The 27,659-nt window shown below is 46.4% G+C and overlaps 2 protein-coding genes across 2 annotated transcripts in view; one reads left to right on the forward strand and one right to left on the reverse strand.

Moving 5' to 3' along the window:
* The window catches only part of COL4A1 (collagen type IV alpha 1 chain), a 185,302-nt gene extending 173,026 nt beyond the window's left edge, over positions 1-12,276 (reverse strand). Inside the window, exon 1 of the mRNA XM_054970138.1 lies at positions 12,055-12,276. Coding sequence (XP_054826113.1) covers positions 12,055-12,159 — 105 coding nt within the window. The 5' untranslated portion in view covers positions 12,160-12,276. The remainder of the gene's footprint in view (positions 1-12,054) is intronic.
* Positions 12,277-12,332: 56 nt separating this feature from the next.
* The window catches only part of COL4A2 (collagen type IV alpha 2 chain), a 177,164-nt gene continuing 161,837 nt past the window's right edge, over positions 12,333-27,659 (forward strand). The window contains exons 1-3 of the mRNA XM_054970131.1: positions 12,333-12,407; positions 12,606-12,656; positions 12,801-12,855. Coding sequence (XP_054826106.1) covers positions 12,631-12,656; positions 12,801-12,855 — 81 coding nt within the window. The 5' untranslated portion in view covers positions 12,333-12,407; positions 12,606-12,630. The remainder of the gene's footprint in view (positions 12,408-12,605; positions 12,657-12,800; positions 12,856-27,659) is intronic.

Genomic DNA, 27,659 nt, shown 5'->3' on the forward strand with positions numbered 1-27,659 from the left:
ACCTAACTTCCACAGCAGCCATTCTGTGATTGGCTCCATACCACCATCATGACTGCCATTTTGTTGCGGTACCCACCCCTGATATCAAAGGGGTGGGCCCATAGGCTTAAGAAGGCAGAGAACCCCTGGTCTCTTTCACTCAAACTACTAATTGTACCCCCTCCTGTCCATGTCACCAAGACAGTTTACGAGGAAAAAATGGACAGAATCACAGGCATGAGGAAGATTATTATATAAATGACTGTTTTTGCTGTGTGCTGCAATATTCAATACAGCTGGAAAGAATGGGAAAAACCTCACTTGGATCCTCACATTCAGAGTTTTCAGGTAGAAAACCGCAGTTTTGAAAACTTCAAAACCACATAACATTTTCTTTCAGCTCTAGATGTTACGTACATACAGAGTGCCGTCAAGACGCAACTGACTTCTAGCGACCCCGGCAAGGGACTTTCGAGGCAAGCGAAAAGCAGAGGTGTTTTGCCGGTGCCTTCCTCTGCAGGGTCTTCCTCGGTGGTTCCCCCAACCAAGTACTGACCCTGCTTAGCTCCTAAGATCTGACGAGATCAGACCATACCATGCTGTCTTTCTTTCCCCTAGATGTTACATTCATCAAGATTATGGAACATTGGCGTGAAGGTATTTTGCCACAATTAAACATGCCGCCTTCCAACAGTTGCTCCATGTGGATTCAAACATACAGGTTCTAAATTTGGACCTCTGAGTGCAAAGATAGCCTTACAGGTGCATCTAAAATAGTAAAGAGTCCAGTAGCACCTTTAAGACTAACCAACTTTATTGTAGCATAAGCTTTCGAGAGCCACAGCTCTTTTCGTCAGATGCATCTGATGAACAGAGCTGTGATTCTCGAACGCTTATGCTACAGTAAAGTTGGTTAGTCTTAAAGGTACTACTGGAATCTTTACTATTTTGCTACTACAGACTAACACTGCTAACTCCTCTAGGTGCATCTAAATGACTTTTGAGGTGGAACTTGGGTAGGAGGAGATAAATATACCAGGGATAGTATAGAGAGGTGCTATGATTGAAATCGCCAAACCAGCAAAGTGTGAAAAATTACACCTAAATCTAAGAAGTTAATTTGATGGATACAGCACATTCCCACCGCCCTTCAAGAGGAGGGTATATATAACTGGTTGATCTATGGCAGGAAATAAGAGGTTCATTTTAATTTTGCTACTGCAGAACTCATTTGTTCCTGAGGTAGGTCTGCCACAACTGGATATACTTAATTTCTAAAGCACTCGAGTCTCTCTCCCCTGGATTTTGACATATTACTGATTTATTGCACATACTGCCCTACTAAAAGACTAGAAGAAACTGGCCAGCTACCTTATTCTGCAATCAATTCTTTTTTTAAAAAAGCAGATGTGAGCCTTCTTCCAAGTTGCAGAAGAGTTGCTACATGAGTTTACCCAGGGCTTTTTTTCTGGGGAAAGAGGTGGTGGAACTCAGTGGGTGGCTCTCAGAGAAAATGGTCACATGGCTGGTGGCCCCGCCCCCTGATCTAGCTTGGCGCGGAGGGCAATCTAAACTCCCCTCTGTCTGGAGATCAGGGGGCGGGGCCACCAGCCATGTGACCATTTTCAAGAGGTTCCGGAACTCTGTTCCACCGCGTTCCCACTGAAAAAAAGCCCTGAGTTTACCACATCATTATTCCTAACTATACTGAGGGGCAATCCAGCAACATTTCAGAACATTCAAGCTCCTGCGATTAAATGGGATAGTTTAGCATATGCTTAATTCTTCACCACTGGGTCAATGAGAGGGCTGGATCTTACACTTCGTCACGAATGCCATCATTTGTTCATATGTGGCTGCTTCAGACAGGTATAACAAGAATGTGAAAGCACTGGGGTATATAGGTAAAACTATTTGCATGTCTCATGGAACTTAATTGATGGTCAATGGAAATGGACCCTCTATGACCTTACAGTTGCTAAAAGACTTACACCACAACACTGGAAAGACAAAAGCCCACATTCTGTAACACAATGGATTGAGGACCTTATAAACTTATCAATGTTTGAACGTATCACATGTAGACGGCAATTATGTATGGACTTATTTTTAGATCCGCCCTGAGCCTGCTGGAAATGTGGGGAGGGCGGAATAAAAATCGAAAACAAACAAACAAACAAACAAACAAACAAACAAACAAACAAACAAACAAACAAACAAACAAACAAACACAATAGATACTTGGAAACCTTTTATAGGAGCTTGTGCATAGATTTGCCAACACTGTTTTTGTTGCCAGCACTGTTTTTCTTTTGTTTCTTTTTTGGGGGGGGGGGTTGTTTTGCACTAATAAATACAAATTTAAATATATAGAGAGGCAAAAGAAAAAAGGCCATTTCCCCAGCATTACCATTTTCGGTGTCTGTCACCCCATTGCTAGAACGTACAGGGGCAATTAATAGTTTTTGACGAGTGAAACTCTTCTAAAAGAGGAAGAACTAGTCCAAGAGGCAAGGTGCACACAGCCCGTCACGTCGCGGACATCTCTGGCTGCTGACTGAACAAGCAACCCACCAGTAATGGTCATGTTTGTCGCCAGTTAACCTTTGCTGCATTGTTCAGACTTGCTGTGAGGTCATTTATTTATGTCTCTTTGGGCATCCCTGCCCACGTCCAGGAAGTGGAAATGTAAACAGCGATGTAGACCTACTCCAGCCTGCCCTACCTATGATCCACCCATTCCTGTATCCTGCCTTTGTCAAAGGCTTATTACCTGGAGAGGGAAAAAATCTTCAGGAAGTCTTCAACTTGCTCGAGCATGCTTATACACAGAACTGTCTCGTCTGAACAAACACTGGAGCAGCTTATCAGGCCACTACTACCCAGCTGATGGCTTACAAGAAATAGGCCCAAATCCAGATCATCTGTGACCATCTCCAAAGTCTTTCCTTCCTTTACCAAAGACAGTGAGAACACTCCCATTTCAATCAGATTCCAATCACGTGGCATTAATTTCTCCCATACCATTTTTCCTGCTTTGGTTATTGTTTAATTTCTCTAAGGAGGCTTCTAGGGTTGCCAAGTTCCCTTACCCTCCTAGTGGGAGAGAGGGGGACCTAGCACTTATCTTTTGGACGCGGCACGGTGTGATGATGTCACTGCGCAGGCTCCAGGAGTGCTCCAGGGCTTCGTGCTGGGCCAATTTGGCTCCCCAAACAGGCTGAATTGGCTGATGTGAAGCCCGGGAACACTGGCAGGGCCTGTGCAATGACGTCACTCTTGGGAGTGACGTCACTGCACCGTGCCAGGAGTGTGCCCTGGGAGACTTATCCCCGTAACTTTCCTCCTGCCAGCCAGGTGAGTGGGGAGGGGGGAGGAGGCTGGGAGCAGGGACCCCCCAACTCCTCCAGGGGAACAGCACCATGCAACATTTATATAATCCACCCCTGTAACAGTGCCATCCCAAGAGCATTGTCCTGAGAGTAAACCCAATTGAATAAACCAGAGTAAGATTCCAAGTAGGCCTAGCAGACCAGCTTAGCATTGCTCACGCAAGTAGTGCAAATAGCCCTAAATTTCTACATCTAATCATGAAGCTTCACAAAGCAGTTATAAGAATGCCATTAGTTTTTGCAATTCTTCGTAGGTCAATCACATATTAAGATATTTTAGGATCAAAGTAGTCTTTTAAAGACAGATTACGTGCAAACACACAGCCCTAGATCAGATCAGGGCAATGTAGGGAGGCAGTTCTACCTCCAAATGATTTCGCAAACTGAAACAGGGCCTGTTTTCACACTCTTTAACATCACGCAAAACTCACAGAACGAGGGTGCAATTTCTGACGTCATCGTGCCACAAAAACGGAATCATGACGGGGATGACGTCAGAAATCGTGCGATGAAGATGCCCTCATTCCGTGAGTTTTGCGTGATGTTAAAGAGTATGAAAACGGCCAGGACCTTCTACAGTGTTATTAGCCCTTTAAGGGAAGAAGGATGGATGCCACCTTTAAAGAACAGACTTCCCACTACATAGACCTATGTCCCGTGCAATTCTCAAAGCCCGGTACATGTGATTCTGTCTCTTTAAGCACCTCAGAGCCACATTCCAGGAAAACATTCCAGGAAACAGTGGCCAAGGAAGGGAAGGGCAACAGTGCTGTTCAGTCCAGAGGAAGGAAAAGGAATAGATTCTGGAGAGGAATGGGAAGCAGGGGCAAAAAATAGCAAGCACAGAGAGCAGAAATGAAGATTCAGGCTCATTGTTCCCTGGAACTTTTGGCAGGAATTGTCCGCACATCTAAAAAGTTCTTCCTGCAAACTTTTGAAACAGATCTGAGATGGGAGTTGAAACAGATCTGGGTGGGAGACCGAGTCAGCTGCTCCAGTAGGCTCTCTCCATAAACTAGTCACTTCTGTGTTTGGAAAAAAGCTTAAGGGGCACTGGGACTCATGGCCGTCTGGAAGACATTCCTTTTTAATCTTCCCTTTAATGGATGAGGCAAGTTCTAGTTACAATTACTTGGTTCCATTTCTTTGCATCTTCTGGAAGGGGTGGGAATGTGTACTATATCCATGAATGGAGGCAAAATCATTCCAATATTCTGATCTCATGCTACCGAGAGCAAATTCTCACATCAAGGTCACGACATAGGATATTGTTCCTCCTACAGTATAAATAGATCTCCTACGGATGTGCAAGCCAGGCACTTGATGAAGTGAACTCTCACTCATGAAAGCTTCTGCTGGAATAAATCTGGTGAGTTTTTAAGCAGAGCCTAGATGGCCATCTGACAGATGGAAGGGTTACATCAGTGCTAGTTCTTGTGGCCCCTTCTTACATGCCCAGGGTAATGCCAATCGCCACCTTGGGGTTAGGAAGCAATTTTCCCCAGGCCTGTTCAGCTAGGGATCCTGACAGTGTTTTGCCATCTTCTGGGCATGGAGCAAGGGTCACTGGGTATGTGCGGGGGAAGGGAAGGTAGTTGCGAATTTCCTGCATTGTGCAGGGGGTTGGACTAGATGACCCTGGAGGCCCCTTCCAACCCTATAATTCTATGATTCTAGTCTTTAAGGTGCTACTAGACTGGCTGGTTTATTTTGTTCCTCCCTAAGCTTCTGATAGCGAGTGATTCCGCACACGTTGGATAATGCACTTCCAATCCTCTTTATAGATCACTTGGAATGATTTTTTTTGTGTGTGGAACAAAAAATCCACCTCAAACGATTGATAAACTGCATTGAAAGTGCATTATCCAACATGTGCGGAATCACTCAGCGTCACATTCTACTATAATCTCCATACTCCTTTGCAAGCAGGCAAGCAAGCACTTACCATTTATTCAAGGCATACCACAGGCACTTAGCTAAAATGCCCAGGGCAACTCAGTTCTGTGCTATGAGCACAAAATCAAAGTGCTGTTGCAAGAATCAACATTGCGTGGGCATTGAGAACGAAGGCTACCATTTTTACCCATGCCCAGGACAGCAGCCGTCAGGGTTCCTGCAGTGGCACTGGGCATGTAGTGAAGAACCACAGGAGGAATAGTAACAATAACATTTGATTTATATACTGCCCTTCAGGACAACTTAACGCTCACTCACAGCAGTAATAAGTGTGTTATTATTATCTTCACAACAATCACCCTGTGAGGTGGGTGGGGCTGAGAGAGCTCTGAGAGAGCTGTGATTGATCCTCAGTGACCCAGTTGGCTTCAAGCAGAGGAGTGAGGAATCAAACCCGGTTTTCCAGATTAGAGTCCTGCCGCTCTTAACCACTACACCAAACTGGCTTTGGAAGGACAAGGAAGGAGGCAGGGAGATGAAGTTTGCCCACAGCTTCTAACCTGGAAGCTTAAATGAACATGGAAACAACCCCATCCCATTAACAATGGCATGTGCTTATGCCAACTAAAGGCATTACTCACAGACTTTGGTGTGCGCTTGAGAACATATTACAGCTTTAGCGAGTTTTTGAATAGCCTCTCTCCTAAACACCTAGAGCAAGAATTGACTAGGTAGGGAAGCTTAATAAAATCTGGTTAAGAACATATGAAGAGGCTTGCTGGATCAGAACAGTGGCCCATCCAGTCCAGCATTCTGTCTCACACAGGGGCCAAACAGTTGCCACAGAGGGTAAACAAACAGGACACAGAGGCGGAGGCCTCCCCCTGGTGTTGATTCCAATGCTGTGGTATTCAGAGGTTTAGTGGTTCTGCCCACAGAAGTTCCCTTTAGCCATCAAAGCTAATAGCCACTCATGGGTCTAACCTTATCACAAACCCTCTGCTCGGCCTACCTCATAAGGTTGTTGTTGTGAGAAAACAGAGGAGGGGGGAATTAAGTCTTAATCAGCTTTGAGTCCCAACTGGGAGAAAAGTGGGATATAAATAAATACATGCAAAACCCTAAAAGACAATTCTTAATTACCGCTGATCTATGCAGTGCAGTTTCTGCCATACTTAAAAATAATCTGAAAATAGTGTGCTAATGACTGAAAAATATTTTTTTTAAAAAAAACTATCCCAATGCATTACAGGTATGACAGAACTTTAAAATTCTCATTTCCCCCCCACAGGAATGTTAAAGGGCAACAACTGGAAGAGCTATTCTTTAAGCATTGTTTGTGCAAGATTCCCCTGAGCATCTTTTTAATCAGAGCTGATGGTCAGCAGTGTAAATAACAGTATCATCTCCAGCCATGTCACACCCTTCTAAGTCCGTAGAAGTCAATGGGGTTGGGAGGGTGTAACTGTGCTTAGGACAGAACTGTGTGTTTCCACGATAGAAACAATGGAAACTATGAGAGTGCAACTACAGCACTTTAAACATGTACAAAGATGACAATGTTGAACGGTGCGGCTTCCGAAAAATCTCTTGTTTAGTCTAGATCGACAATGAGAACAACGCTCATGGTAACATGCAGCAACGAAAGTGGCTTGGAACTTAGTCATTAGTTATCTTTTAGCGAAATCCTAAGCGGAGTTCCTTCAGTTTAAGCTCATTGATTTCAATGGGTTTAGACTGGAGTACCTCTGCTTAGGATTGCGTTGCACATTTATTTGCCTCCAAAAGACCTTTGCTATTATCCTACCCCCGTCGTCCATGAATTATCGGAAGACTGAATGATGAGTTCTTTGTCTAATTATAGCAGGAAACCTCATTTGTGAGAAATCTCTGCAAAGCACACCTGAACTACTACTGAAGTGTTAGGGGCTACAGCAGGCTGGTAGAATGGGGAGAAAAGTAAATGGATAAATACCAAGCAGGACGGCCTTCCCCATAAAAGACAGCTTCATATAGTCATGCATTACCCGCCTATGGTGACTTGCAGGCCAGATGTACAAATACATGTTGTTACAGTCATGGAGTGAGGAATGATCTTTTTTCTAGCCCTGCTGTATAGTCTATTCAGTAAATATGTGCCTTCAATGACACCAATGCCCATTAATCAAATTCCATTGATAGCATTTTATGGCTGGTGGCTGCTAGTTGCTGGGCACACTCGATTGGCTTGGGCAGGAGCTGAAAGGAACCAGTTCGGTCGTTTTAAAGGTAGCTTGTGATGGAGAATGAAGTCTGAGGCCTAGCCTAGCTCTTAAATACCGGAGCTAAGGCAGTAAATCCATGCCTGGCATGTATGACTTCAGATGAGGGTTCACATTAGCAAGCAATATTAACATCTTGCCATGCAGCTAAGAGCTGGCTCAGTTCTCACTGGTTGCAACTGGGGACACAGCTGAGAAAAGAGATGACTTGTCCGGTTGTCTCAGAGTCCCCTAACCCTTTTGAGCCTGCAGGCACCTTTGGAATTCTAACAGCAGTTGGTGGGCATAACCACAAAATGGCTGTCACAGGAGGCGGAGCCAATTTGAAAATGTCAAGGGGTGAGGTTATGCTTGACTCTAATAATAACTCAGAGGTCATTTCGTAGAAAAAGAGCTGGAGGAACTCATTAGCATAGCTCATTAGCATATGCCACTCCTCTTGCCATCACCGGAAGTGTGTCATTAGTATAACTGATTTGCATATGCCACACCCCCTGACATCACCTATCTTGGCTGTTTTGGACCCAATCCTGGCCATTCAGGACCGAAATTGGTCCCAAAATGGCAAAAAGGGGCTGAAAATGGCCAAAAAGGGGCCCAAAATGGTCGGGATCGAGCCGCTGCACCTGTCAGAGGCCCGATCCAGGCCGTTTCAGCCCCAATCCAGGCCGAAACGGGACCAAAATGGCCGAGTGAGGTGGGTGGGACCACCTGACATGTGACCTCTTTGGGGAACTGCCGGAACTGCGTCCCTGTGCATAAAATGCATGTATTCTTTAAAAATATTTTCTTGCACGTACCTTCAATCAGTGAAGATTCTACTACTGTGGAGGCAGCTGCTGCTGAAGCAATTTTTTAAAAAATTTACACAGCCAATCAGATCTCCAATAACCAATCAGTAGCCCTGTTGGGCAAAAGCCCTGCCCACTTTCTAAAACCACTTGGTGGGCACCAGGAAATATCCCGGCAGGCATCAGGGTGCCCAAGGGTGCCACGCTGGACACCTCTTCATTATTCCAATTCACTATTTAACCTCTATCCCAAAGGTGTCCTTGAGTGCTTAACTTTTGTTAAGCACCTGATATGAAGATGACCCAGAAAGAACGACAACTGTTCCTATCGCTTCCCCTTCCCATCCTCCCTCTCCACCTCTCTCCAGGTTTAGATGAGACAGCATCAATCAGCACTACTCAACTGATGGGTCTTCTAGCCAAGCCAGAAGGTACACATGCTAAGTCAGACTTTTGTCAACCTCCATATAGGGACTGGAGATCTCCCAGAATTACAACTGATCTCCAGGTGACTGAGATGAGCTCCACTGGAGAAAATGGCAGCTTTGGAGGGTGAAATGAAATTATAGCATTATACCCCACTGAGGTCCTCTTCTTCCCAAACTCTTCCCTCTCCAGGCTCTACCCCCAAATCTCCAGGAATTTCCCCATCAGAAGTTGGCAATCCTGGGGACACACAGTCTGCTTCCAATCCCACAACCCTGCTGGGTAGATTTTCTGCTGCTAGGAGAGGAGCAAGGTGAAGACACTGTCTTCAGCCACTTTACCATAAATATTTTGTGTTCTTCTTATGTTAATAGCAAATCCACATGCTATCTAGTTTGCCCCCACACACACACACACAGACACTTTTCTGGAGGGAAAGCGTCCTTCTTCCTCTGTGTTGGCACTGCATAAGGCAAAAGCCAGAGGCTACTGTATTTGCCTCGGACAAAAGCCAGCTGCAAGAGATAAAAGGGCCAGTCCCTTCTTTCCTGAGTTCTCTGCCTGTCCTGAGGAACAAGGCAGGGCTATGCTCCGTTTTGGGCCTCAAGAGATTACAGGGAGAAGCTGCAGACTTCTTGCAGCTTCGTCCTTCCCCAATGTGTCAGCTAGGAAAGGGAGAAGAGGCGAGAAAGTGGAATCGGGCTACAAGCCAGTGAACTGGTACATCCTCCGGGTTGCTGAAGGTGTTCTTCCTACTTGCCATCCCTCTACTTCTTCCGCCACCCCTAGCAGTGCATCCCCTTTGCCCTGCCCAACTGCTGAGGCACAGGCCGTGGAAGGCGGTGGGGTGTGTGGTGTAGCCATAGCAAAAGAGTGCCACTGCTGAACAAAGTCTACTCCACCAAAGAACAAACCAGAAGAGCCGCGGTCCATCAAGAAGGGACAAAATATATCCAGATGGTGGACAAACAAGATCTCTTGCTTTCTGTGTCATCTGAAGCCTTAAGTGGGGTGAAACAAGACCCCAACAGGAAGGGCTTTAAGATGGCATGCTTTGTTTTATGGGCAGTGGGGAATGCCAGGGGTTGGTGGCTACCATGGTTTTCATCCAGACCAGCTTTGCATCCAAACCAGCGTCATAGGCCTCTGTCATTGTACCTGGTTTTTGTTACTTCCCCCCCAAAAACAGGTGCCAGTGCTGAGACTCCTGTTCACAGCTCTGTTTGAATGAGCATAACCTAATAAGTACAACTTCCATGTGTGAGAGTATTTGCAAAGCAGAATGCAAACTGTGCAGATAAAGAACGTGGTCCAATTTTAAAAGCGCATTTGCAAACATGAAAAACCTGGTTCGGCCCTTGAAAAAAAACTGATATGTAAAAACTGATCCTAAAGGTGGGGGGGAAACTGCAATTCTTATACACTCAACTAAATCCATGCAATGAAAACCCCAAGCATATTTACACAGAAGTAAGCCCCAACTGGGTTCGATCTCCAAGGCACGTAGAATCAGCACCAACAAAACACAGAACACAATGTGTCTTAAGTTAGAACAAGCAGTATTCCACTAGGGGTGAAAATCTGGGGCACTTGTAAGGTTGCCAGCTCTGGATTGTGAAATTCCTGGAGATTTGGAGGTAGTGCCTGAGGAGGGTGGAGTTTGGGGCGGGACCTCAGTGGTGATGTAACTCCATACAGTCTACCCTCTGCCGTTGACATTTCTTTCATTCAGGGAAACTTTTCTCTGCAGCCTCGCTTGTAATTCTGGGAGAAATTCAGGCCCCACCTGGAGGTTGACAACCCTAGGCCCCAGGCATGCTGGCTCAGCACGAAGAGCCCAAATACAGGCTGCAGGGAGAAATGGACAATCTCCATATACCTCACATCCATTTGTAGTATTCTGCCTTCTTCTCCCCCACTGCACTCTGGGAACTGTAGTTCTAAACACACCTGGTATTAAATCTGGAGTCTAAAGTCATCAAACTGCACCACTCAGAGCAAGGTGGTGGAGGTCTGTTGCATTCAGTGATTAATTTTAGCAGGACTTAGGCTAACTAATTTTGGCTGTGTTAACCTGCTGCCAATTTCGGCAGCCGTAAAGACTAAATATTTACTGGCTTATGAAGACTTCTAAGAGACCCTCTGCTACCAACCTCAAATAATGCTATTTTCCAGATGGAAACTCATGACTATAAGTCACACTCCTTGACATAGTTTCTGTGGAGTTGTTTCCTTTAAACAAATGAGATTAGAAGAAGTTCTTATTTGGATGCCTGGAAACTGCGCTCACAATTTCTCGACATGTGCCTGAAGATGCAACCCCCCCACCCACCCCGTTTAAACTTTCTTCCACTGAAGAGTAAAGAAGGCTAAACCTCAAATGAGAATCATTTCTACAAAGGCTTATAGAGTAGAACCAATATTTTAGGTGGGAAGCAGGCAACGAGTGATGCAGCTCACCGTTCAGGCATACCAGTGAATTAAGCAGATCTCTGGACAGGAGAGTCCATAACTTGACAACTGAGGAAGGGAGCTGTGACTCTCGAAAGTTCATATCCTGGAAACCTACTTGGTCTTTAAGATGCTCCTGGACCTGAATCTCGCTCTTGACCACCGCCTCGTCCTTTATCACATCACTTGTCAGAGGTGAGATCATTCTCAAGAGCACAGCCCCGAATCCGGCAGCTTCACCCCACTTGACTGAGCTCAGACTAAACAGACAGGGCCACCCGGCAGTGCATTCACCGCAAGGAGATCAATCACCCCCACGGCAGTTTGATACACCGAGCCCCGTCGGGGGTAGAGCGTTACAACGCCCGTACGAAACACCACCACTCGGGTCTAAAATGAGCCGGCGCTTGCAGCTTGCCGTCCCCTTTTGCACCGCTTTTGCTCTTTGCACAATCGCCTCGGGGACGAGGGAAAGCCGCCTGCATCGAGCCCGGCCCCCCTCTCGCTTCCGAGCATGGGAATCCCCGAGCGCCCCTGGGATCGCGGGTCCGGTGCCCTGACCTTCGCGGCGCTCGCCAGGTCCCTTTACTGCGGGATGGCGAAAGGAACCCCGCACACGCACCCGTGCACACACACCCGGCCGGCCACACGTGTCCCCACACCTCGGGAGCGCATCTCGCCGGAGCCCCCTGGGCCAGCCCAGCCGCGGAGCCCCAGCAGCATCCAGCCTCCCTCTTCCAGGGCGCCTCCGAAGGCGCCCGTCGGAGCAAGTCCCGCCGCGACTCGTCGGGAAGGGGAGCGGCCAGCGCGCCCCTTCCCCGCCGGGCTGAGCCTCTCCCGCGCCGGCTCGCTACTCACCGCCGCCGCTTCCGCCGCTGGGCTGAGCAGGAGCGCGGCCAGCAAGAGCGCCGCCGCCACCGGCCGCCGCCACCACCCGCCGCCGAGGCTGCTGCTGACGCCCATGGTCGCCCGGCGGCCCCGATCCCCGGCTGCGTCTCTCCGGCGCCTCGCCCGGGGCGCCTCTAGAGCCGGCCGGCCGAGCGTGCCTCAGAGCCCCCGCGGGTGGATGGGTGGGCGGCCGCGGCCCCTCCCTTCCCCGCCCCCCGGCGGGAGGGCGCCGCCGAGCCGGCCTGGCGGGGACGGGCCACTGGCCGGCCGGCGAGCCCCTCGCCACTGCCAGCCTCCAGCCCCGGCCAGGCGCTGCGTGGACGGTGAGTGCCGGCTGCGAAGGGGCAGGACGGGCGGGCGGGCTGGCGAAGGGTCTCCCGCGCCCTGGCCGGCCTCGAGGCTTCAAACACGCGCGCAGCCCCCCCCCCGCCAGCCCCTCCGCGCCTCGCCTCGCCTCAGGCGCCCCTCTCCGCTCGGCGTCTTGCGCGCTGACCGGGGGCCGCCTTCTCTCTCCCCCTCAGGAGTGTCTCCGCGAGCCCGGCGACGATGAGGCGCTCGGCGCCCCTCCGGCGGTAAGTAGAAGCCCTTCTGGCGCGGCTCCTCGCCTGCCGCCCTCCCTCCCTGGCTGCGGGGTGGCGTGCCCGGCGGCGCTGGCAGCCTTCCTGGCCCACCTGGGCGCGCCTCACCCTCGCCTCTCCTCTCCCTTCTCTCGGCAGGCTGGCGCTGCTCCTCGTGGGACTGGCGGTGCTGCGAAGCGGGCGAGTGCGAGCCGTAAGTGAGCGGGCCTCTGGGGGGCTTCCCTGCCGTGCCAGGCGTCTTGTTATAGGGATTAGCAGGGTCTGGCCCCTTGGAGACCAACCAGGTTTGCAGGGGAGAAGCTTTGGACTGTGAAAGGCCCCTTCTTCAGAGATATCTTATACATTTTGGGGTATCAGTAGCTTTGACTCAGGAATGCTTCTTCAAAAGAATACTTATTTATGTTGGTCTGCAATAGAACAGAAGCGTTTGAGTCCAGTGGCACCTTAGAGAATAAACAGATTTTCAGGGGATAAGCTTTGGATAGTCAAAGTTCCCTTCTTCTTATATCTTATACATATATCTTCTCCAGGAACGCTTATTCAAAAGAATACTTATGTCGGTCTGCAGTAGAACAGCAGGATTTGAGTCCAGTGGCACCGTAGAGACCAAACAGATTTTCAGGGGACATTCAAAGCTCCCTTCTTGTTAGCCATCCTCCCTGCAGATGCCTGCTGTTGCCCCACGTGCCGGACAGTGCTGCCTTGGCGCTAGCCAATGGCCCTAAGACAAGGGACTCTGTTGCCAGTGCAGCCACATTCTTGGCTGCCAGGAACACTTGATAATATTCCCTTGATGGTACTTCTGGTGGTGTGCCAATCCTTAAGTGGTGTATGGGTGTGTGTGTGTGTATGCACAAGCTTTCTCTTTGCATGCCCACCTTCTGTAACTTCTAGCTGGTGCAGTTTTTCCCGTGGCGGCATCCACAGTTTTGGGAGATGCTTTACCTGTTGCACAGAAGCCTGCTAGGAAACAGCTGGCAGGGGCAGAGTGGGAGGGAGATGATGGAGGTTGTGAGGAAGGCCAGCTAAGCATTCTGGCCAGAGACCTCACGTCAAGTTAGTGTGGTCAAACTGATCGCTATGGAATAGTAACTTTTCATATACTCAGTTGTAATTTTGTTTTCACCAAAGTGCGCTGTTGTTTATAGAACTCATGCTGGGATTGTGCGCCAGTTAGATTGTGTTATTGTAAACCACAGATTAATCTGCTAATATTCCTATTCTGAGGCCAGCGAATTCTGTTTCCTGTGGCAGTGACCACCTGTGCTTATTAGAATTTTTTTAACGTGAAAGGGCAGCAACTGTTTTGTACGAATACTGTCTAAATCCCTCACGTTTGGGGGCATGTATGCATCTCCGCCCACCATTATCATTTTTAAAAAAGGAAACATCTGTGGCTCTGATCCAGCTATACGTGTCCACTGCAGTGGGCTGATGCTTGTGCAATTCTCTAACCTTCCCCCCATTGCCACTATTGCTAACCACCTGACTGGACGTGTGTATGCGTGCACATGTGCATCCCAGGGTCTTGGATGGGCTTTCCCAGGCTGAGAAAATTTGAAGGGAACGTGAGTGCAAAACATGGGTTTCATGTCCTGTAAGGCTGTATGGGCAGAAGCCATTTCCACACACGTTGAATAATGCACTTTCAATGCACTTTCGCAATCCTTTTGAATTGGATTTTTTGTTCCACACATGGAAAATCAGTTTCAAATGTTCACTAAAGAGTATTGAAAGTGGATTATCCAACGTGTGTGGAAACAGCCGAATACTGCCCCAGCCACGCTTGCTGGATTAACTTAGTTGAGAATTGTTCCTCTGACAATAGTTGTCCGTTTTCTGTAGCTTTCTCCAGTTCTATTCCTTGGGTTGCCAACATCTAGATGTGACCTGGAGAGCTCCCAGAATTACAATTGATCTCCCAACAACAGAGATTCGTTTGCCTGGAGAACATGACTGCTTTGGAGGCTGGACTCTATAGCATTATACCCTGCTGAGGCCCCTCCCCTTCCCCAAACCCACCCTCCTTAAAGCTCCACTCCCAAATCTCCAAGAATTTCCCAACCCACAGCTGGCAAGCCTAGTTTTAACAGTGTAATAGCAGACAGTTCTCAAGTTTGGGAGAAACCACAGAGGAGAATTCTGATTTTTAAATTTTATCTGAAAGCCCCTATCCTAATAACTCATTTGCTAGATTTTCATCTCAGAATTTTTTTGTAGTGAAAAATGTGATTTTGGGGGTGAAATTTTGCTTCTTTCACAAACTTCACTTCTCTCTCCCTCTTTCAGTGGCATATATTTATTTGCACCTTGACCTGCTGTTTTCAGTGCCTTTTTTCTTCCAGGGCTCTTGTCTTCCCCAAGTAAGGAATTGTGTCATGCGTGTCATGTGGCAATTGGGTTTGGTTCTGTGATGATTTCACGCAATGCCCTTGCATTGCCGTCCAGGAGATGCCCGCCTTGCCAAGGCAACTAGATCAGTCATCAGTGCCCCCTTTCTTGGCATAACCACCTGGCAGTCATGGCTTCACTGCTCAGCACAGAGCAACAAACATAGAGTGTTGATCAGGTTATTTGGCAGGACCCAGGTGCATCTCCTGTCTTGATGTGCCGCACTGCAGGAGTGGCTGATGAAGCTCCAGGGCAGTCTGCTAAGACCGGGAATATCACTCCAGTTGATTTATTGATTGTGCTTCTTCCCATGAATATTTAGTGCCCTTTTGAGGCCTCACCCCAACTTAATTAAAAAGAGGCTACATTTCAGGCTTACTAAAATCAGCCCCCTTTTTGGGGTCACTTCAGAGAATTTTTTTAAATGGTAGTATTGTCCTGATATTTCTAGCAAACTTCTCACAGTCCTTGAATATAAATGTTAAATCAGAAACCAGTAGAATGTATGTAAAATTGAGTTTTTGTATTACCATGAGTTATTTATTTATTTATTTATTTATTTAGTTAGTTAGTTAGTTAGTTAGTTAGTTAGTTAGTTAGTTAGTTATATCCTGCCAATGGGATCTCTAAGCAGTTTACATCATTCTCCTCTCCTGCATTTTATCCTCATATACCCCTGTGAGGCAGATTAGGCTGTTCGTGTGTGTGTGTGTGTGTGTGACTGGCCCAAAGTTACCCAGCATGCTTCTGTGGCAGAATGGGGATTCGAACCTGGGTCTCCCAGATCCTACTGCAGCACTCCGACTACTACACGACACTGGCTCTCATTCTTTTCTCTTGTTGAATTTCATCTTCAAATTATCTCTCTTTTTTTTTAGTAGGAAAACTATTTTGCAACTCAAAAAAGTAAAAGATTAAGACAAGAGAGGCAGTGTGATGTTAAGTACTCAGTCTGGATGAGTCAATCCTAGGTTCAAAATTATACAGAGCGCATGGGAATTATTTTAGTTAAGAAGTCATTGCCCAGGCAAAGCTACCTGACTGTGTCGCCTGTGAAAATAAAATGGGATAATCCTGTGTATTCTTTGTTAAGTGCCTAAAATGTAGACTAGCATGCTTACAGTGTTTATCTCAAGATACAACTCCAGCCCAAATCCCAATACTCTCTGCCTTTGTTCTTCATTTTCTAAAAGCGGCATTACATGGATATGCTACACAAAATAGGTGAATGAAAGGGAATGCCACAACATTATAATAAAGTTTAAAGTAGAACTGTCTGCCAGATTCCTTTCAGACTTTAGTGCAATGATAAAATTATAAACATGCAAACTGTAATGTGATTTTTAAGGAGGGCAGCCGAGTGGGTGCGTCTCCGTGTCTGCTTCCCCTTTTGTGGTGTACTGTCCCAGGTTTTGGCGGCTTGAACTTTGTATGTGCAATTCAGCTGCTATGGAGAAATATGTCACTCAGGCCATACTAGTGTGTCCAAAACTGTAAAATATTATTTGAATCTGCATTTGATAGCATATTTTTCCTTGTGCAAAACCAACTATGTACTATGAACTAAGTCAACTGGAGTTTTTTTTATAGATTATCTTCTAGCAACTAATTGCAAGAGAGAGAAAAAAATCTGGGAAATGCCACAAAATTAGATACTCAGTTCTTCAAAATGTTAGATCACAAAGCCATCTTCAGAACTTCTGAATTCTGCCTGGAGACATGCTAGCATCCAACAAACATCTTTGTGCCCCAGATGAATTCTCTTGTTGCAAACCTCTTGTTACTAACTGGTTGTCTGATTCGGGAGCAGTTGTAGAGTTTTCAAGGCAGTCCCATAAAATTGTCAAATTTGGATGTCCTTTATGTCAGGGGTCCCCAACATGGTGCCCGTGGGCACCATTTTTCTTGCTGACAACTTTCCTGGTGCCTGTCCAGCAGAGCTTCTGATTGGCCATTGGAGATCTGATTTGCTGTACAGAGTTCCAAAGGTGCCTGCAGGATTAAAAAGGTTGCTTTACACAGTGCCATGCTAATCCTGTCGTCTCAGAAATAAGTCTCACTGTATTCACTTTTCCATTAATGTACTTGCAGTTACATTAAGTGTGAATGCTTGTGGCCAAATCAGTCTTTCTTGGGAGATGCTGTAGATGGCCTAGCAAACAGTTGGCGCTGGCAGGAAGCCTACATGCGTCCATAGACAATGGGATCCAACCACAGCCAGCAAACATGATCTTTAAGAGGGAGGGCAACCACATCTAACATGTGCTAAGCATCACTTCTGCAGTTCAGCAGCCCACCATAACGATGCGATCTGGGTTCAGCTTCAGTTTATTAGTAAGGATTTACAGTTGGAACTTGACTAATCAAATTCCAATCCAAATCACATCCCACTCAGAATTTTAGTACATTCTGTGAATCCAAACAAAATCATTTCAGACCTTTGGGAATGGGTGGAAGCCTTCGTGTCTCAGGCGTACCCTGCTGTCTTGTTTACATTACCCTGTTCAGTGGGAAGGAATGCCATGTGCATAATAAAGAGGGCATCCAGTCATAACAGACCATCTTTGCGTGAATCATCCTTACATGGACTCGGCTTGTATGAAACGGAATCATCCTAAATAGCATTTCTGTGCTGTTTCCCCACTTTTGGTCAGTCATTGCACCATCTCACTAGCTTCCAGAGGATTTTTAAAATCTGTTCAGCTAAGCATCCTGGTCTCTCGAGGTGTACCGTTACCTGGGGCTCTACCTGTGCCCATGTATCTTCTGGCTGCCACAGGAGATGGAGCCAACCACAAAATGGCTGCTGCAGCTTACCTTCAGCCACCACAGTGAAGATCCTTGAGCTGTGATGCCAGCTGTTGCTAAAGCTACATCTTCAAACATCTGCACAACCAATCAAGTCTCTAATGGCCCATCAAAAGCCTTGCTGGGTAGAAGCCCCACCTGGCCCTGCTCAGTTTATAAAAACACTTGGTGGGCGGCACACTGGAACAAAAAATCCCAACCTGAAGTAGAACCTAATGGGGTCTGAACTTGATGACACTGAGAGAAAAGAGACTGTGGAATTGTATTAGAGAATGTAATGAAAATGTCAACCCAGTGTGCCACAGTAATGAAAAAGATACATTCTATACTGGGGATTACTAGGAACTGAAAACAAAATGGCCAATGTAATGCCTTTGTCTAAATCTATGGTGCAGCCTCATCTAGGGTTGCCAGCTTCAAGTTGGGAAATTCCTGGAGATCTGGGGAGTGAAACCTGGAGAAACCTGGAGAAAGTGGGGTTTGGGGAGGGAAAGGACCTTGGCATGGCATAATTCCATAGAGTCCACCCCAAAAGTAGCCATTTTCTCCAGGTGAACTGATCTCTGTGGCCTGGACACCAGTTGTAATTCCAGGATATCTCCAGCCACTACCTGGAGGCTGGTAACCCTAGCCTCATCAGTTCTGATCATCATATCTCAAAAAGGTCATTGCAGAGCTGGACAAAGTACAGAAAAGGGGGAAACCCAGATGATTAAGAGGTTGGAGCACTTTTCCTATTAAGAATGACTGAAGAATTGGGGACTTTCCTGTCTAGAAAAGAGATGACTAAAGGGGGACATGATGGAAGTTTATGAAATTATGTACATGGTAGAGAGAGTAGACAAAGAACTTTTTTCTCCCTCTCCCCAAATACTAGAACTTGAGAGCTCCAAAAGAAGTTGATGGAAAGTAGATTCAGGACAGACAAAAGGAAATACGTCTTCACTCAATGAGTGATTAAAATGTGGGATTTGCTGCCTGAGGATGTAGTGATAGCCGTAGGCGTGGACAGTTTTATAAGGAGATTAGACAGATTTAGGTCTACCAGTGGCTACTAGCCTTGGTGATTAAAGGAGACCTCTACATTCAGAGAGAAGAAACCTCTGAATGCCAGTGCTAAGAGGCAACATCAGGGGAAGGCCCTGGCCCCATTGGCCCTCCATAGTTACTGACCACTGTGAGAAACGGGATGCTGTACTAGATGGACCCCTGGACTGATCCATCCGGGTGCTTCTTAAGTTCTTTCATCTTGTCTGAAAGGGAGATACTAATGTAGAACTTTTGCAGGGATGTGTTGAATTACTTGCAGTCCTCGTGACACACTTTTGAGAAACCAAACCATGCACATTTTAATCCAAAGTGGCTTCCTGTCCTCTATGAGAATGCAAGAGTCTCCAGAGAACTTTCTGTAACTGCTTGAAATGTTCTGCCCTAGAAGGTCACGATTCTCTTTTATGCAGGATGTTAAACCGACTCACTGTACACTATATGACCTACTGTCGAAGTCCTAAAATTAAAAACTCATGGCCATAAGTTGGAAACTCCAGAGACTCAGGAATGGGAGGGGGGGGAAATCATACAAATTAGCTGCTCTGCTCTCGTTCAGGATCTCAATTTGATATTCCTCAAATTCCATGGCCATAAGCCATTGAAGCAATTGGAAGTGTAGTGAGTGAATAGAGAGTTGCGAGTAGCAGTTCTTGGGTTTTGGGCTTTCCCTAACTTTAGTATCCAAGAAATTGTATGTGTCAGAGTTGGGCAACGTGCCATTTCCATCTTAGCTGTGCTTTTACACTGCTGGATGAATGGCCTTATGCCCTTTCACAGAAGCTCATTGATAAATAGCCTTAGGCAACCTAAAAACCTGTATCTAGAATGTAGCCTTCACCACTCGATCTAGATCATTAGCTCCATAAACATGCGAAAGGAAATTAGAGAACTGTATTTGCATATGTATTGAGTTAACTAAGCATCCTCCTCAGGACTGCTGAGTCTGAACCAAGAAGTGGGCAGAATGGAATGTCTACTTCCCCTTTAGAGTTCGACCCTGGGGCTCCAGAGCATGGGAAACCTGGGATCATCATCAGCCCAAATTACGTCTGCTGGATGTAGCCCAAACCGTTTTCCTCATTCTAAGCTGAGAAATTTTAATGGACATGAATGTTTCAAAAGTCAAGTCGCAAAATAAAACTGCTTCCTTCGGGAAAACCAAATATTGAAGCATGGGGTAGGTACAGCTGCTCTGTAAATGGGAAAAGCAAGGAATTCCTTTACCCTTCTACATTATTGCAGGCAGTATCACAGCACTGCAACCACATATTATCTGAATGCTTTCCCTTCTGTCCTGTCCCCATTCTAAACTTTACCGTATTTTCTTCCCTTCTCCTGCAAATATGCAGTATTAGTCACCTGTTTCACAGCAAATATATACTTTATGCGGGGAGATCACACAACAGGGTTGTTTGAAGCTAAGCAGGTCTGCGTCCAGCCAATACCTGGATTGGAGACCTCCTCGCAATCTTGGATAAGCCGCCCCGCCCCTCCAGTTCCATGATGAAAAAAGGAAGGGCTATAAATGGAATGAATGAAAATATAGCCATGTATGTGGATATGAAGGCTTGTGGCTTGAGGACATGGCATTAAAGGAGGAATACAAGACTTTTTGGCCTCCTTTCTAAAGCGACATGCAGCAAAACACCCTTGGAAGACAGTAACAGCTTCCCTTGATCTCTCCTCTTTCCAGATCAGGCATAGAGGAAGTAGGGTTGCCAGCCTCCAGGTAATGGCTGGAGATCTCCCGGAATTGCAACTAGTCTCCAGGCCACAGAGATCAGTTCAGCTGGAGAAAATGGCTACTTTGGGGGGGTGGACTGTATGGAATTATGCCATGCCAAGGTCCTTTCCCTCCCCAAACCCCACTTTCTCCAGGTTTCACCCCCCAGATCTCCAGAAATTTCCCAACTTGGAGCTGGCAACCCTAAGAGGAAGGCGTATTTGGAGGGTGGTCAACTCCACAAATGCAGTGTGGATCTAGGATGGTTCCAAGTCAATAGGACGGAGCTTTCTGTTCCCTTTCCCCCCTTCCTTCTTGGTTGAGAGAACAGAACACACACTTGTGTTTGTGCGCGCTCGTGTGCACACACACATGTACACATTCTAGCACTCTGAACAAGGCTAGCTCCTCCTGGGCTCTTCTCCCCAGCTTCTCCCTTTCCTCTCCCACCATCTGGCTTCACTGCACCTTCTCATCCAGCCAGCCTACCAGTTCCTTCTCCCAGTATTCTATTTTTTTCCACTGTATTCTATTCCACCATATTCTATTTTTCTCCACCATAGTTTGCCAGGGGTGTGCAGAATCCCCACGCTGGAGTCTCTTGATCCAGTTACGACTCTTGCTGCCTGTGTCATCTTAAAGAAAACATCAAGCGATCCCATCAGGGCCTTCAGAAATGGAGGCAAGGCAGTCATTTCAAGGGGCTGAAATTGAGAAGGCACTGTCTCTTTGACATCCATTCTGGTTTGTAGATAGAATTATCTGCTTTGTTTTCATTGCTTGCTAAGCCTAGCAGATGCTTCCACAGCATCGTGCCTATAGATTGTATATTCTTCCGTTCCAGGGTAGTGGTCACATCCGTTTGTTAAAAGGGCCATTATGATGCCTACGTCTAAAATGCTGTCAGTTAGTTTGTTGGAATGTGCTTGGCTTTCATTTCTAACTTGGTGGGGTTTTTTTTTAAACATCGTCGTTTGTTCTAGCTGAATAATTGGAGGTTGATAAATCTACCCTGTAACCAAATAATATTCAGTTAATATGTATACAGCTTCAAATATTGTAATGGCATTCTTGGATCTAAGTTAATTTGCACTGTGTACTGATGCCTTGATTGTTTATTTTTGATTTTAAAAAAAAAAAAATATACCAGATCATGAAAGTTCGGGTTGGAAGGCTGCACTTTCTCACGTCAGGAAGATTCTTGAGGCCCTACTGCTTTTCACAGATTTATTCCCATGGGGTTTATATTAGCTTATTTTATAGATTTAAAAGGGGACACAAAATATTTATGGTGGGATCAGCATTCCAGCTCTCCTGACATCTGTCTAACCAACATTTCAGCAACTGGATTCATCAGATGGATAAAATCAGACCATCTGTTTTATCCGCCCTCTTTCAGAATAGACCGGCAAGGGAGCCCGGTGGGAGGGGTGGTGCAGGTGTTGTTCACTTCATGTTCTGCTTCCTTTGTGATTCTGGTCCTCTGGCCACAGACGTTCATATGGTCTCATGCAAAGCACATAGTGCAGCTTGTTTTCTACATAGTCTGTGGCGATTTTCACACAATCTGTCCTGGGTTCAATGATGTTGGGAGGCAAAGGGTTTCCTGCTTCCCCGTAGCATATTGGTGCATCTCTCAGGGTTTTCCTGGATTTTTTCTGATCTTTCTCAAAGCTTTGAGAAACATCACAGTAAAGCCTGGATGGCTGCTGTGTGGATGGGAAAATTTGATTTTTCCCACCCACATGACAGCCCTTTTCCCTGACGGGGCTTTTTTTAAAGCAGTAGAACATTGTTATACTGATATACTGTAGTAGTAACAATAGGTGTAACAGACTCTGAATTCTCAGCTTTCAGTTTTTTTAAATAAGTAAGACTCTAGCCTTTTCCTTTGTGGAGCTATAAGGGGAAAGACCTATTTTCACAACCGAAGGGACTAGAGACGACCTTTTTTCGAATTAAAGCTGGGAATTCACAGAATCTGTTACAATGATATATTGATTTATCAATATTCTAATGGTGATTTTTTTAAAAAAAGGCAAAAGCCTCAGTGGTCCAGAGAAGGGATAGCGGCTACATCTGGGAAACCCTGGCAGGGAAATTGCAGGGAAAACTGCCATACAGAAGCACCATTGTTGCTGTGCTTTATCTGCAGCCACACCAGCACAAGCCCCTCCTCATGTTGAAACCACCTTTGCCACATGCCACATTCTTTGCTTATGACAAAAGGAATACTAGCCCCTTGCAAGGGAGTTAGAATCCATGCGGTGGTGTCTGTCAGCATGGAGGACCTTGTCATTTGAACAGATAAATACTAAAAAGGAGACAGGCCGTTCTGCAGAACAGAGATTTATAGCCCCCCGAGGGGAATGCGCCAGAAATAGAGAAGAAAAAACAAATGACGGAGATCATGCCAAAGTCTAACTAGGAAATGGGTCTATGATGGTGACAGGCAGGAAGGATGTAGACCTCAATAGGAAGTCATGGCCAGTCAGGAAGGGAGGCTGAAATTGATCTTGGCTAGGATGCTCTCTAAGCCTTAGGATGGAAAATCAGGAGATCATAAACACTGGAGGAATCATATCGGCAGAGGTCAAGTCTGGTAGATATGGCAAGGCCAGCATCACCATACCCTGAGGTGGGCCAGTGGCCAGCATCCCAGGGTTGCTGGTGGACCCACTGGAGCTGACCTCCACACATTTCCTGACATGCCTTTCCCCTCCCTGCTTGTGAGTGCTTTGTCACTCACGATTCTAGCTGCCTAGTACTGCCAGAAAAAGGCGTGTGGGTGGTGCACACAGAAGAGGTGCTCCTGTGGTAATGGCATTCCCAGGTGTACCTACTGCACAGCTCCATCAGGGAAAGGGCACACAGGTGGTGTAGAGAGCTGTGAATGCAGGCAATGGGAGAGCTGGTGAGTGGGTAGAGGAAAAATCCACAGGCATGTGGGGAACAGGTCAGTAAGCAAGAAGGGAGGAGCTGGTATTGGGCATGTACAGCTCCTGCATACTCTTCCCAGCCCCGCCCCCCAACCTAGAAGTGGTCCTGGGATGCAGTGTGCAGTTTTTGTACAGTTTGTGGCTTGCATGGTGCATGCTAGGAAAGCAGAGCTGTTTTGGGGGAAAGAAGCTTTGCCCACTTGTATCCATAAGTAGCTCACTTGCCCTTCAGCTCTGAGTCAAGCTTCCTTTTAGGAAGGGTGTTTCTTCAGCTTGAATTGCCCAGACCAGTCTGAACTCATCTGAGCTGAGAAGCTAAGCAGGGTTTGTCATGGTCAGTACTTGGATGGAAGACTGCCAAGGAAAACTAGTGTTGCTATGCAGAGGAAGGCAGTGGCAAGCTACCTCTGTCCATCCTTGCCTTGAAAATCCCAGCAGGGATCACTGTAGGTTGGTTGTGACCTGAAGGAACTTAATTATTATCCTACAGTCTGCACCATCGTCCATGTCATCAGCAGCATGGAGGGAAGGAAGGCATACACCTCAGGAGCTGGGGGCTGTTGCAAATTGTGCATGTACCAATGACAAAGTTAATTTATATAGGAATCCTCCATATGAAGTTGAAAGATGGGCAGAGTGACATGCGGGTCTCAACCACAGAAATGGGGTTGCCAACCTCTGGGGCAGAGGTTGAAGAATTACAACTGATCTCCAGACCAGAGATGGGCATGAACCGAAATACGAATAAAAATGAAGCACGAACCAGGCTGGTTCGTGGTTCGCGAACCAGCGGTTCATCAGATCCCATTTCTGACGAACCGCCACAAACTTTAGACTGGTTCGTTTGGTTCATTTTTTGGTTCATCATTGCAGACAGCCTGGTGCCAATCAGTCAGTTTCCTAGGCAACAGAGGATGGACTTCCTGCAGACTTTCTGCTGACCCGGAAGTGACCTTCTGCTGGCCCAGAAGTGATGCTTTTCTAACCTGAATGTGACGTTTTCACGAACCAAACAAACCAGTTCGCGAACCAGGGGCAGGTTCGTGGAAGTTCATGGTTTGTGAAATTTGACGAACCACGAACCACATGGTTTGGTTTTTCCCCGGTTCGTGCCTATCTCTACTCTGGACTACAGAGCTCCATTCCTCTGAAGAAATTGACTGCTTTGGAGGGTGTACTCTATGGTGTTATACCCCACTGAGATCTCTCCACAAACCTCACCATCTCCAGGCTGTGCCCCCAAATATCCAGGAATTTCCCAACCTGGAGTTGGCAACTTTACACAAAACAGTAACTAAACTATAGAGAGGAGGCCAGCCCATCCTGAAATCAGGATTGCAAAATAGAAGCATTTTGTTAGTGAGCTCTTGCCTCTAGGTATAGATTCTAAACCAAGCAAGTACACTGGGCAAAAGATAATGCTTTCTTATATATATATATATATGAGTCAAGACCTTTTTACTGTATATTATAGTCTAAGTGTTGCAAGCTGCTTCCTTGGAAGTCTTCTTTTAGCTGTTGCCTTAGACCTCCAAAACCTAACTCATAATCTTTACAGCTGTGTTTGTCCCACAGAATAAGAAACACAGCAAATGAAACATTACTTGCTTTAAATTGGTGTTTACCATGCAATATAAAATATAATGTTGCTGTGGGTAAAAGACAAAAGGTCAAAACAAATGTATCTCTTCATAAAGATCAACAGAAAATCCTTATCATATATAATTGTTCAACTGCTAGTGTTTTACTGTATTTTTTTCCGCTTTGCATTTTATTGGAAACATAAGCATACTGATAATTCTCTTGTCACTAATAAAAATAGCTACGGAGGGGAGGGGAGGTCACAGCCCAGTTATTTATTTTCCCTAGCAGAAATCAGTCATCCATTTGACCAGTCCTAGTTTGAAACATCTGGAAAACAGATTCTTTTGAAAAAAATCCCTGTATGATCAACAGAGATAAGAGATCAATTTAAAATCTCTTAATTCCTATGTTTCAGTTTATGTTGCAATTAATCGAAATTAGATCCATCAAAGATTTTGAAATCTTTCCTTTATATGTGAAGTAAAGTATTAAGTAATACTGTAAAGTATTAAGGGCCGTTTCCAGACGGCTTACCTACACCCGGGATGTCACGCCATGTTTCAGATCATGCTGGGGAAAACGCGAAATATCACGTTTTCTTGCGCGAGTTTTGCGCGATGTCGTGCAAAAGTCACGCGAGAAAACGCGATATTTCGCATTTTCCCCGGCACGATCTGAAATGTGGCGCGACGTCCCGGGTGCAGGTAAGCCGTCTGGAAACGGCCAAGGACTTTTACTTTAAAATCAGAGTCCAAGAGCAAAAAACAATCTTTATATTGGGTTCAACTGAACAGCATGGAAGCTGTTGAACTCTCCCGAACTCTTTTTTTAATTTTTTTTTATTTTTATTAAAATATAAAAATAAAACTTACAACCTTACTAACTTTAATGGTTAACAACTTGAAACATATGAGGTTATAAATCTTAGAGCAACCATCTAAATATATACAAACAAGAATAATATTATGACGAATGAAACAGACATAGTTACAAAATCCTACTATATAAAAGGCTAAGCGTATTCAAGACAACTCACTTCCTACCCTGGTGCACCTCTAGAGGGCGCTGCTGTGGAGGGAAGCCCAGATGAGGCAGCCAAACCTCCAGAGAGTGTGCCACGGTGGAAAGTCCAGGCCAGGATCAGGTGTGGAGCAGGCGGCAATGTTGGCCTCCCGCCTTCACCCCGCTGAGATCAGGAGGGGAGCAGGTGGTATTGCCCGCTCCCCCACCTTCACCCATATGGGATCAGTAGCTGAGCAGGCGGCAATGCCCGCCCCTGCCTTCACCCAGCTGGGATCAGGAGTGGAGAAGGTGGCAATGCCTGGCACCACTTCACCCAGCTAGGATCAGGAGTGGAGCATGTGGCAATGCCCGCCCACTACCTTCACCCAGCTGAGATCAGGCGTGGAGCAGTTGGCAATGCCTGCCCACACTTTATCCAGCTGGGATCAAGCTCAGAGCAGGGGGCAATACCTGCCCTCTGCCTTCAGTCAGCTGGGATCAGTTGCAGAGGAAGTGGCCATGCCTGCCCCCCCTGCATCCGGCTGGGATCAGTGACAGAGGAGGAGGGAATGCCTACCTTCCCGCCCTTCCCTTTCTAGAGCCTGTTGTATTTTTTCCCACAACGGGTAGCATTGCCCGCCCGCCCCCCGCCCCCGCATTGCCCACCCGCCCCCCGCCCCGCTGGGATCAGAAGCAGAGCAGGTGGCAATGCCTGCCCCCCTTCACTCGGTCGGATCAGGTGCAGAGGAAGTGGCCATGCCTGCCCCCCCTGCATCCGGCTGGGATCAGTGACAGAGGAGGAGGGAATGCCTACCTTCCCGCCCTTCGCTTTCTAGAGCCTGTTGTATTTTTTCCCACAACGGGCTTTGTTGCTAGTTATAATATAAAACTTTCCAGAACTCTTCATCACAATGAATGTTCAATAGAGGAAATAAGTTAAAAATCAATGTTTGGTTCAAGATAAAGCAGGTTCACGTTGGTAAAAACCTGGCTGTGGCACTTCAGTAAGGTTTTTACCAAAGGGAGAGGAAAATAGGTGATTGGACCCTATAGGAACTGGGCCCTATTACATGAGCTTGTAACAAAATGATCAAGGGGTTAGTGCTTCCTTGTAAAGGTAGGCGGGAACATCTTTAAAAAAAGATGACCAAGGGGCCACAACAGAATCATGCAAGGTGTGGAGAAGAATGGATAGAAAGAACTCTTTCTCACTCCTGCATAATTTGAGGTTACCCAGTAAAATTCATGGAGAATAAATCTATCACTGGCTGCTAGCCATCTTAGCAAAATTGTTCAGAGAGACTATACCTTTGAAAGTTCCTGGAGAAGTGATAGTGATGGAGGACTATTACTTCACATTTTGTTGGTGGATAGTTGCTGTCGTATCCTGTGTCTTTGGTCAAACCCGCAGAGTTCTTAAGTGTTATGTTTCTACTCACTGAAAAGTAGGGAATGTTCATCTTAAGGTTCACTGGGAAACCTCATGAGCCAGGGATGGCA

This window comes from Eublepharis macularius, chromosome 1, assembly GCF_028583425.1.
Source record: "Eublepharis macularius isolate TG4126 chromosome 1, MPM_Emac_v1.0, whole genome shotgun sequence".
Lineage (NCBI taxonomy): Eukaryota > Metazoa > Chordata > Lepidosauria > Squamata > Eublepharidae > Eublepharis > Eublepharis macularius.